General features: G+C 45.2%; 1 protein-coding gene across 1 annotated transcript in view; it reads right to left on the reverse strand.

Moving 5' to 3' along the window:
• Window positions 1-12,270, reverse strand: part of PGM5 (phosphoglucomutase 5) — a 187,635-nt gene that overhangs the window by 75,955 nt on the left and 99,410 nt on the right. Inside the window, exon 7 of the mRNA XM_040417102.1 lies at window positions 8,030-8,145. Within this exon, the coding sequence (XP_040273036.1) occupies window positions 8,030-8,145 (116 nt within the window). The remainder of the gene's footprint in view (window positions 1-8,029; window positions 8,146-12,270) is intronic.

Raw genomic sequence — 12,270 nt, forward strand, 5'->3', positions numbered from 1 at the left:
CTCCAAATAACTACAGGCATGATGTGCTTTTCTTGTTAACTCCTTCTGCAATTCCTGGGCAGAGTTTAGATCCGGATGACCAGTCTATCTAAAGTTGTAATGAGTGCCAGAGGCAATGAACTCTTTGCACAGAAGAAAGTATTTTGGTATAAACGAGCAGTACCTTACTGACATTATCTTTCACTTGCCTTAATGGTTCTGGACCTTCCTAAATGGCTGGTTTCTTTCCTTCAGGGGTACTCTGGTGAAAAAGTGTTCTCAGATAGAAAGGTTGCCTAGACTTTGGCCTAGTCTGCAGGCGCGTGCACATGTATGTCTTGCCTATAGCTATGCTTTGCTAAGACACCATTAACTAGGGGCAGACAACGTCCATCATCCTGGTAACCTAACTAAATCTGCCAGTGTTAACTATATACTGTGAACATATTGCTTTTAGGTATATACAGTTCATGAAGAAATAAGTGCTTTTAGCAATGATTAACACTTTACAGTACTCCTCCGGGGCCCTGCACATAAAGAAACCCAAACAACATGACTATTGCATGTATGTTACAATTATACTTAATTTGAAATGCCCTATTCCCTGAATAGTGATACTTTCTGTGGGATAAAGCCTTTAAAGTATATTGTCACCCCATCTTCAGAGATGCTAGATATATGAGGTAAAAAACAGTGGTGCTCTTACTAGTGCCCTGCACTCTAGCAATTGAGGATGGCCTCACAGTCCCCTAAACCAATGAAACTTTTTCCCCCCCCAAGACTTGAATTATACTGTGGAGGACAGTCTCAGCCATCCCAGCATCACAACGCACACACATAATGAAAGCACCTGAGTGAAGTCACACTGGAACGATGACAGAGTGTCAGTTTCTAAACTGATGACCCAATGGAATACGTGCAGGCAACAGATTCAAATAATTTCAAGTCCAAACATTTTTGGAATGCAGAGACACAACTGTATGAGATGAGTAGACTGAGAGATGAGATCACAACCTCCCAGGTCTCTCAGCTCTAAAACTGGCACAGTGCATCACAAGTAGTACATCTCAGACATTCTCCATGCACTTCTACAGAAATGGAAGAGCTTTTGAAAACATGAATTCAGCTCCAAGAGACGCTGCCAAAAAACACGTTCTGGGAAACTCTGTATAAGATCGTTTCAAAATTGTCTGGCCTTTTATAGCAGAAGAATTGCTTTTATTTACAGGCAAAAGCAAAAATGTGATGCTATAAAAAAAAAGTTCTATTACTTGTTTTATAGGCATGCAACTGAACCACATTAACATTTCGATTAAGATATTTTTGTAAGTGCTTAAAGAATAACTTGTCCTTCCTCTTCCTCACCCACAATGGGCCCGGACGCCGGAGTCCTGTGCCTCTCCTGTAGGCTGCAGCCTGTGCTTCTCAGACTAGCCAGCAGGGCCGGTGCAAGGATTTTTGCCGCCCTAGGCAAGATAAAAATTGCCGCCCCCCCCCTTTATCAGATGATCTGCCCATATCATGACATCACATATGTTCCACCCCTTTCTCAGCATTTAAATTAAAAGAACTGCTATGTTTCCCATAGGGTTAATCAAGCTTCTTGTAGCTGTCTCCCTGACAGCCGCTAGAGGTGCTTACGCGATTCTCACTGTGAAAATTACAGTGGGAAGACGCGGAACATAGTTTTGAATGCGTGCGCATTCGCAGCTGAGAGGAGGATCGGGGAGAAGAGTTCCCAGTGCCGGCGCTGGAAAAAGGTAAGTGGCTGAAGGGGTTTTAACCCCTTCAGCCCACTGGGAGGGGGACACGAGGGTGCCCCACTCCTAACAACTATATAGTGCCAGGAAAATTAGTTTGTGTTCCTGGCACTATAGTGCTCCTTTACCACCAGTACTGCACAGTGTCTTTTCTCTGCAGGAACAGGTTATAGACACCAGTACCACTACATTAAACTTTAGTGGTTCTGGGACTATAGTGTCCTTTTAGGCTCCATTCACACGTCCGCAATTTCGTTCTGCATTTTGCGGAACGGAATTGCGGACCCATTCATTCCTATGGGGCAGCATGATGTGCTGCCCGGACACAGAATTGCGGATCCGCACTACCGGGTCCGCACTTCCGTTCCGCAAAAAAATAGAACATGTCCTATTCTTGTCCGCAATTGCGGACAAGAACAGGCATATTCTATTAGTGCCGGCAATGTGCGGTCCGCAAAATGCGGAACGCACATTGCTGCTTTCTGTGTTTTGCGGATCCGCGGCTCCGTGTATCCGCAAAACACGTTGCGGACGTGTGAATGGAGCCTTAATGTGAGGTAAATTAGTTTCCAATGTAGTATTAATAACTAAACAATTAAATAATAAACATATTGCATTGTCTACTTACCACCAGGACAATAAGATGATCTGGTCTCTGGCTGCAGTCTGGCTCTAGGGACTCCCTTGTCACTCTCATTCCCCCCCCTCCCTTGTCACTCTCTTCCCCCTTCCCTTGTCACTCTCAATCCCCCCCTCCCTTGTCACTCTCATTCCCCCCCTCCCTTGTCACTCTCATTCCCCCCCCTTGTCACTCTCATTTACTCCCCCCCCTTGTCACTCTCATTCCCCCCCTCCCTTGTCACTCTCATTCCCCCCCTTGTCACTCTCATTTACTCCCCCCCCCCTCCCTTGTCACTCTCATTCCCCCCCTCCCTTGTCACTCTCATTCCCCCCTCCCTTGTCCCCGTAGGTCAGCTGACAACTATACCGGGACTATTCCAAAAGGTAGCAGCCTGGTGGTTCCCTGCAGCAAAGACCAGAACCCCGTATTGGAGTTTAAGAGTGAAAACCAGGAAACCACCAGGGTAACACCATTAGGACTAGACCCCCAAAAAAATGGTTGGTTGGAATAGTGGGTTCACGACCACTGACAGTTACAGCTTATTTCTGCTATGAAATGTCTTCCATTACTTCTGCTGCTTCTGAGGTTGTGCTACAGACAGTTAGGTAGCAGGATCCCTTGTTTCTCCATGTGTAGTGCATGGGCTGACATAATAACAGCCAGTCACCAACCACCAGCTCAGAAAAGACATAAATGCAGATAGATTGTACAGAGAAAAACTGCTAAAAATGCCAGATACAAGTCATATATATATCCAGAGATAGTGTTATTAGTCATGTAAACATGGAGTGCCCCAGAAGACCACTGCAAAGGTTAACATTTGCTATTTGGGTTAATTTGAGATATTTTCTGTGCTTTAATGTTATTCCAAGAACTGAATATAGTAGCACAGTCAGGGATGGACTGGGACAATAAAGTGGCCCTGGACTTCAGCCAGACCGGCCCACTTTATTTTTCCCAAACACACTCAAAAAAAAACTAATGTATTGTGATTGTCCATATTGCTTCCTTTGCTGGCGGGAGTCATTTTTCCATCACATTATGCACTGCTCGTTTCCATGGTTTTGACCACCCTGTAATCCAGCAGCGGTGGTCATGCTTGCACACTATAGGAGTAGCCGGGATTGTGGGAGTGCACATAGTTTGGTGCTTTTTTCGACCACCAATGCTGGATTACAGGGAGGTCGTAACCATGATGACGAGCCATGTATAATGTGCTGGGAGACATTTTGTCTCTATGGCACTATCTGCCCTAATAGTGATACAGTGCCCACATAGAGCACGATAGTGCCCTCCTATTCACAGAAAAATAGCGCATTTGTACCCATATAGTACCTACCTAGGTGCATAGAAAGTGCCATACTTTGGCTCTATGTCGGCACTGTATGACTGTGGCCAAAGTACTGTAGGTTTTCACTTTAGGTAGGTACTGTATGGCACCATAAGCAAGAAATACACCATTTATCTGTGCATAACATGGCGCTATCTGAGCACTGTATGACCGTGGGAAGACCTGGGCATACTATGCTCAGATAAGTTGTGTATTTAGTGTCTACAGTGCCCACAAAGTGCCATATCATACCTACCTAGAGCTAAAACGTGGGCAGAAAGTGCCATACTTTGCCTATAATTATACTCTGTCTACACAAGTATGGCGCTTTCCGAGTATGGGTTCTATATGGCACTATGTGGGCACGACAGGCACTAAATGCGCCATTTATCTGTGGATAGTATGGCACTATCTGCCCACAATCATACAGTGCCCACATAGAACCAAATATCGCCGTACCCACACTATTATATGGCAGTGCCCAGAGCGCCATATGTTGACTATGTGGGCAGATAGTGCCCTACTATGCCCAGATAAATAGTGCCCTTAGTGACTGCAGTGCCACACTGTACCCACCTAGAGCCAATCTGTGCACAGAAAGTGCCATACTTTGTCCACAGTGACAAAGTGCCCTTTCTGTGCACAGTCTGGCACTGGCTCCAGGTAGGTATTCTACTACACGTGGGGGCACAGCGCTCATCTCTTTAGTAAAGAGTTTTACTACCTTACATATTCAGCTCCCGCCTCCAGCCTCCAGTAACAAGTGCGGGCGGCAGCGCTCACTCACTGACGTCACGCACCTGCGCCGCCTAGTGGGAGGAGCAGGCGTGTGACGTCAGTGAGTGAGCGCCGCCCCCACACTGCCTGCTGTTACTGGAGCTTTACCCCCCTGATGCCTGGCGGCCCTGGCTGGCCCATAATTCGATCGGCCCACCGGGATTCTCCCGGTACTCCCGATGGCCAGTCCATCGCTGAGCACAGTTTAGTTTATTGTGCCCTACTCAGAAGGATGAAGGCTTGACCTGCCCCTCTGAGGGAAGAGTGTAGCCCCTCTGAGGAGCTGTGTGATACCTGTGCAGTGTGATGCCTACTCCAAATAGCCTCCTTCCTGGCATGCTAAGGAAAAATACCATCCTCTAAGAGAGACTGGTGCAAAGGACAGACAGTAAGTGCAATTACTTGCTTATGGCAACTGGTCTTACTGCTAGGCAGATATATTACTTCAGTGCCCACCACTCTTTTACAAAGGATTAGCTACCCATTGCTGTGGGAACTGCCGAACATATTGTGAATGTGCACCCAGGGCCGTGCTATAATAAGGCAGACCAAGCGGCTGCCTTAGGGCGCAGAGATGGGGGGGGGGGGGGGGGTCTTATGGGGCGAATACTAATGAAGTGCTTCCATTTAAGAAGTGCTTCATTAGTACCAGAGGAAGCGGTGAAGGATCTGTACTCACCGCTTCCTGGTCCTCCGCTCGGCTGTCTGCTGTAAAGGGCTGCGCATCATATGACCTCACTGTGCGCAGCCTTCACAGCTGACAGCCAAGAACCAGGAAGAAGAGAGAGAGCGCTGGTGGTGAGGAGCGGCGGCGTCCAGGAGCAGGAGAGGTAAGTTATTATTTTTTTTTTTTATTTGCGCTGATGGCTGACATGGGGTTGCATGATTGATGGCGGGCATGATGGCTGACTTGGGGGCATGATGGCTGACTTGGGGGCATGATGGCTGACTTGGGAGCATGATGGCTGACTTGGGGGGCATGATGGCTGACTTGGGGGGCATGATGGCTGACTTGGGGGGCATGATCGCTGACTTGGGGGGCATGATGGCTGACTTGGGGGGCTGATCTGAGGCATTGGTGGTCTGATCTGAGGTCTGATTAACCTTGGGGGTCTGATTGCTGGTCTGACCTGAGGTGCAATGGAAAATATTTTTTCTTATTATCCTCCTCTAAAACCTAGGTGCGTCTTATAGGCCGGTGCGTCTTAGAGGGCGAAAAATACGGTCCTCAAACCAGCGATTGTCTGAAGCAGAGAGAAGATACCAGGACCACACAGAGAAGCCAGCGGCTGCAGACGGGATCAGGGCCAGGTGAGCTGCGAGGGGGGGGGGGGGGGGTGCGCCAAAATGTAGCTTCGCTTGTGTTGGCAAAAATCCTTGCACCGGCCCTGTGTGCACCCCTTTGGTAGACTGGATATGTTACTTCTACAGTGGCTTGACGTTCTGCCGCTAAAGTCTACAAAATATCTCATGCCATGGCACTATAATGGCTCCATACAGCCTTGAAGTTGTACACAACCATAACATAGCATCACTAGTTTTCTATAGGTTATACTTTTGCTAAAGTTAAAGGGATAACAAAGAAGTATTGACCATTATTCTGGGTTTTGTAAGGAGCGGAGCAGCGCTCTCCAGCCAATCTGGGGCTACATTTTGTAAAGTGGGGACTGTCACTTTAAGTTCCATGTAATTTACTGCCTCTTTAAATGATTATGACATTTTTTGTTTGCTGTGATTGCATATGCATTTGTTATTGAAATGTGATGTATGCAACCGTTGCTATGTACATTTTAGCGAGCAGGTAATGGTGGTTGGGGGAATTGTAAAGGGGTAAACCCTGTACTGCAGTAGGACCTCTGATTACACTGTCTGGGAAGGTCCTAAAGACTGTAGTAAGAGGAGAAGAGGGGCTGGTAACAGAGGAGCCCATGTGGTGATGTCTGACAACTGCTAGAGCGTTAAAGGGAACCTGTCACCGGTTTTTAACCAAAATAATCATCGTCATCCTGAGAGTTCTCCAACACCCTAATCATCCTAGTTTTTTTTTTAAACCCCTCCAAGTACTTCTTTTACAGTCCACTTTCGCTTTTTTAAAGTTATGTAAATTAAATGCTTACCTTATCACTTCCCATTCCTAACCCCACCTCCCGTTATAAGAGTGACAGAATTTAAAGATCCTACCCTCCTCCCGAACTCACGTATCCCGCACATGTGCAGAACCAGTCACCTCACTTACTGATGAAAAAAATCTAGAATATTCGCGAATACAAAGATATTCGCAATAAAAATTTGCAATTAGAATATTTGCGATCAACACTACTACTGATCATGTAATGTATAATGCGCAGCTGCGAGACTTGGAAGAGAAGGGGTGGAGATGAGAAATCGTAGAGGGTGTGTCTTATTCGTTTGTGGGCGTGGCTGCACTACGAGAGTCAGAGGACGCTGGACTCATCTCTGAAGCATGGAGGAGACAGGACTCATCTAAGGTGCATTTACATATATGGAGGGAACATTTATTTTCTGTTTTTCTCTGAACTGATAGTTCGTTCAGAATTGATTTTAATATCATCATTAATGCATTAAAACGTATTTATAGAAAAGTGAGTAGATAATTAGGCTTAGAAAGTGATGACAGGTTTCCTTTTAGTGTCATGAAATCATAGGGAGGTGACAGAATAAACCTTTGTCTAAGAGAAAACCTTTCTTTGTTGCCCAAAGCAGCCAATTAATATACAGCTTTCATTTCTTATAGTGCTTTTGAATAACTGAAGCTGCATTGTGATTGGTTGTTATTGACAACAAAGTTTTTTTTTAGGCAGTTTTCATAAATCTGCCCACTTTTGTTCTGACACCTTTCTATCTTTCCTTAGCTGAGTGACCCATACACACCTGGCTGTCCACATGATGTAAAGGAAAACATAAGCTATCAGACAAGAACACATTCTTCGATGGTCCATTCCTGATATGCACAAGCCCATTAAGGCTCTTTTGGCAGTGGACAGGGGTCTCCAATGGCATTCTGAGCAGACTGGGCAGCTACTCATCCACATACGCAGTAAACTGTGATGCACTGTATTTTCTGGCACCTTTCTTATTCTTTTTTTAGCAATTTGAGTTGCAGTTGCTTTTTTGGGCTCAGACCATGTGCATCAATGAGGCATGGGTGCCCATGATCCTGTTGCTGGTCCACCAGATGTCTTTACTTGGAACAATTTTGGTAGGTGTTAACTGCTGCACGCTGCGAACCCCCCACAAGACCTGCAATTTTTGTAGGGGATCTGAACCAGCCGTCTAGCCCAATCTTCCTGCTTCCAACACGTAAACTGACTGTTTATTTGTTGCTTAGTGTATCATAACCTCTTGAGGTATCTTTGCAATAAGTTAATGTTATTCACTTCACCAGTCCATGGTTTTAATGCTATGTGTATAGCACTATATGTGCTTCTCTTTTCACCGATGACTAGTATTTTGACTGCATGTTTGAATACAAGTATGACCCTATCCAAAGCTTTGGTCTACTGCACACTTACAATCTTGAATAATAGGAATATAGATTACCTGTGCCAAAACTTTCTTCTCCACACAATGAACAGCGCCCAGAATCCATTAGGTTTGCAAAATATTTCCAGCCAGTTGGAGTTTCATATACAGGCACCTTCATTGCTTTTGCAACCCTGAAATGCAATGGTTAGGTATTATACATAAGAATCAACATTCACCTACTGTATACGAGCATTCCTTTAATAATACTCAGTTAGTCGATAACTACTAAAACAATGCACTTCATCAGTGCATGATCATTTTCCTATTTGGGAGACTGGCAAGGAGAGAGCTGCCGAGAGTTGAGCAGGGTACAGGCTCCTGTTAATACAGAGCTTAGGTGATGGGTGTGCTGCTGCAAGGGGATCACAGGAGGTACCCACTGAGTAAGCGAAGATCTGGGGCACGGCCTGACAGATTGAGTATTGCCAATGAGCCTGTAATAGACGGGCAGATAATCTCCAAGATCATTGCTAACGAGCGTTCGTAGTAGCGGTTGTTAGCGATGATCTGGCAGTGTAATACTGCCGCTAATTACCCGACGAACAAGCAAACCCTTGTTCATTGGGCAATCCCAATCTTTCAACAGGCTTAAAAATCATTGTTTGCCAGATACAGATTGTTGAGTCTAATCCCGATCTGCTGCCGGCCAACATTGATTTAGTATGGGGACAAGCGAAGCCATTAGTGATCACTCCTCCCCATACAGTGGAGGAGATCGCTACATGTAATAGCAGCATCATCCTCCTCTGACAAGCAGCCGATTGCTGGGAAGGAACGCTTCCTTCCTAAAAATCGCATGCATAATCTGCCTGTCTAATACAGCCTTAATATTGAGTAATGCGTCACCACCTCGGTATGATACTGACGCACTATGGGGGGAAGAATCATCACAAGTGCTTCACACGTGTCCCAAAATTTGCTTTGACACTTGCTATGAGATTTGAACCTGTTCAAGAGAATTACCATGCTTAGAGCCTCATAGCAAGATAAACCATTATGCTTTTATTGCCGCCAACGGTCACTATGAAGTGTTTTTGCTAAACTGTAACAGTCAAGCTTTTGTACTTGATCTGTAACCATCAAGCACGAAACCTGAACTTGAACTGTCAGGTGAAGTTTGTGTCTTACTGATGAGTAACAGTTATTGTTTCTTCCCAACCTGTTTGTCCATGTGTGTTGCAACATTACTCTACCACCCTGACCATTATATATACACACAACATATTAAACTACTGAACACCAGGAACTGATCATCTGTTAGCAGCACTAGTATCAACTCTATATACAGTGCAAGCCTCACCAAACACTGGTCTACTTGTCAAAAGCAATTAAAAAAAGAGAATTTGGGCAGCGCTCAAGTGAAGATTCTTGGGATTTGGACATTGGGAACAAAAGATCTTAACTTGAGTGCGGCCCAGATTTTCTTCATTTTATTGTTTTTTCAATATATTTGATTGGCTTTTACAGGAAGGGTTCAATCAAGGAGAGTGGATCTCACCAAGGGCAACAGTTGTTCCTTGTGCTTGAAAACCCAGCTAAGGGTTCAATAGAAGCTGCATAAATCAGCAGTGAGCTTCCTCTTCTGGTTACCCCCAGACAAAGGTATGCCGAAACAAACGTTGGGGTTGGCTTTATCCTGGCTGCACACAACATGGGTAATGTTACAATATTGTTACTTTAACATGACTTTATTGTATTTTATGGCTTGGGGTGCTGTTGAATGACGGACATCAACCATTTGGCCTCTTTAGTTAACACATCGGGGCCTTACACATTACATTGTATATATTTGTGTCTGGTGGATTATGATTTATTGTGATTTATATGGTCCTACTGCTATTATACTTTATGTACCGTATATACCGGCGTATAAGACGACTTTTGAGCCCTAGAAAATATTTTCTAGAGTGGGGGGTTGTCTTATACGCCGGGTATGGCGGGCGCTGCAGTGCGGGGACGCCAGAATTATCAACAGAGAGAGCCCGGGCTATTGCCTTGTATCCCCAGCAGCTGAGAGCTGCGATGTAACCCACGGCATATGCCCCCCCTGCGCTGTACATTGTATACCGCCCCCTGCTCTGTACCTTGTATGCCTCCCCCTGCTCTGTACCTTGTATGCTCCTTGTACCGCTATCCTCCCGGCCGCTCGCATCTCGCTCCTACGCATGTGCGAGATTTCATGCGGCGAGCGTGGATACACGGGATCCTCACGGCCGCTCGCATCTCTCTCCTGCGCATGTGCGAGATCTCCGTGCCGCGTATCTAAGTGCGGCGCAGATGTGCATATGTGAATGTGAATATGAAGAATAACATAGCAAAAACCTGTTCAGGGTATAGGTGGCACATGTTTAGGGTCTGGGAGGCAGGGAGGGAGGACAAGGAAGGTGGTTTTTACATGTTTGATGACAAACAGCATGTCATACTTATTTGAATTAAAATTACCATATTGAAATCAGATCTAATGCTTTTGAAATTTTTCTTTGGTGTGTGTTGAAAAAGGGGTAGTCTTATACGGCGAGTATATCCCAAACTCTATATTTTCAGTGTAAAAGTTGGGGGTCGTCTTATATGCCCAGTCGTCTTATACACCGGCATATACGGTACTTCCAGCCTCCTTGCATTATTTGTATATGCATGTACTGATTTATATCGGGGTGGTGTGGGTTACCAGTGACAACACCTTTTTCTGCCTCTCATCCTTATTTTATTCTATGTACTGTATTTTTTTATTAATTACTCACAAATAGATTTCCATATTTTTGTTATTTTGTGGCTCGTTTTCTCTGTAGGTTTTATATTCCTCCTTTGGTGGTTGCAGGCAGCTAGAGTGTTTTATAATCTCCTTATGATGTGGGCCCTCAAACAGAGTTCAATTGCCTAAAGTGTACATAAAATTCACACGTCCCCATTCATTTTAATGTGTGTACTCACACATCAGTGTTTTAGCACGGTCCGTGGGTCCGTGTTTTTAGCAAGGATGCATTCTCTATTTTGTCCGTGTTCACGTATCCTTCATGTCTATTATAGTCTATGGGTCCGTGAAAACCACGGATGCAACATGGATGCCATCCGTGTTGCATCCGTGTTTCATGGATCATTAGGAAGAGATGCTTTCAAAATTATTTTTCAGCTGTTCAGTGTTAGTGAAACATGGATCCAACACAGACTGCAAAAAACGGACACACGGACCCAACACGGATCCTTCACGGATGCATCACTGACCACCTGCTCATGGATTTGAGCACTGATACGGACGTGTGAATGAAGCTTAAAGGGGTTCTGGATAGATCATCAGCATCTGACCGGCAGGGGCCTGACACCCGGGACCCCCGCCGATCAGCAGTTTGAAAAGGCAGCGGCACTATAGCAGCGCCGCAACCTTCTCACTGTTTACCGCTGGCCCAGTGACGTCACGACTAGTATCAACTTGCCTGGGCGGGGCTAAGCTCCATTCAAGTGAACAGAGCTTAGCCGCGCCCAGGCCAGTTGATACTAGTCGTGAAGTCACTGGGCCAGCAGTAAACAGTGAGAAGGTCAATCCCTGCTTTATACAAAAAGCGATAGAATTTTTTGTCTGAAAGAGCCCCAACATACAGGCCATTATTTCCCCACAAAAAGATACAATGTTCTTACACCTAATTGTGTCCCACAGTAATTTTCTTACAATCTCTGGGCCCCAGAGCAACTGCTATGGCTGCTAAGGCTGTAGTTACACCCATGATCATGATAGCCCATCAATATCAGATAGCTGGGGTCCAATACCCAGCACCCCCACCAATCAGCTGTTAGTGCCAAAACCACGCAGCCCTATTCATTGTGCAGAGTTGGCAACTGTAGCACTACAACCATTGAAGGGAAAGTGAGCAGCACTTCAATTACCAGCAAAGTCCAATACAAAATGGTTGTAGTTCTGGTATCAAAAATAGTTGGTTGTGAGTATAGGACATGACTATCAAAATACTGGACAAACCCTTTAGGCCCCAAATACAATAGATTCTTGTCAGCTGAACCCCCTTAATTTGGCAGTGTCAGACAACTATCTAATATGCAGGGGTGCCTCCTGACTCTCCCCATGTTGTATAAAAGAAGCATAGGGCCTTTTGAATTTTAACTGGTAGGAGATAAGTGTCCACCAGAGGTGTGTGGCTGCAGCTTCCTCCCCTCTTGCTTTATACTCGACTAAACCGAGCATGCATATACACTCACCTAAAGAATTATTAGGAATACCTGTTCTATTTCTCATTAATGCAATTATC

The sequence above is a fragment of the Bufo bufo genome, chromosome 2 (genome assembly GCF_905171765.1).
Source record: "Bufo bufo chromosome 2, aBufBuf1.1, whole genome shotgun sequence".
In the NCBI taxonomy this organism is placed as follows: domain Eukaryota; kingdom Metazoa; phylum Chordata; class Amphibia; order Anura; family Bufonidae; genus Bufo; species Bufo bufo.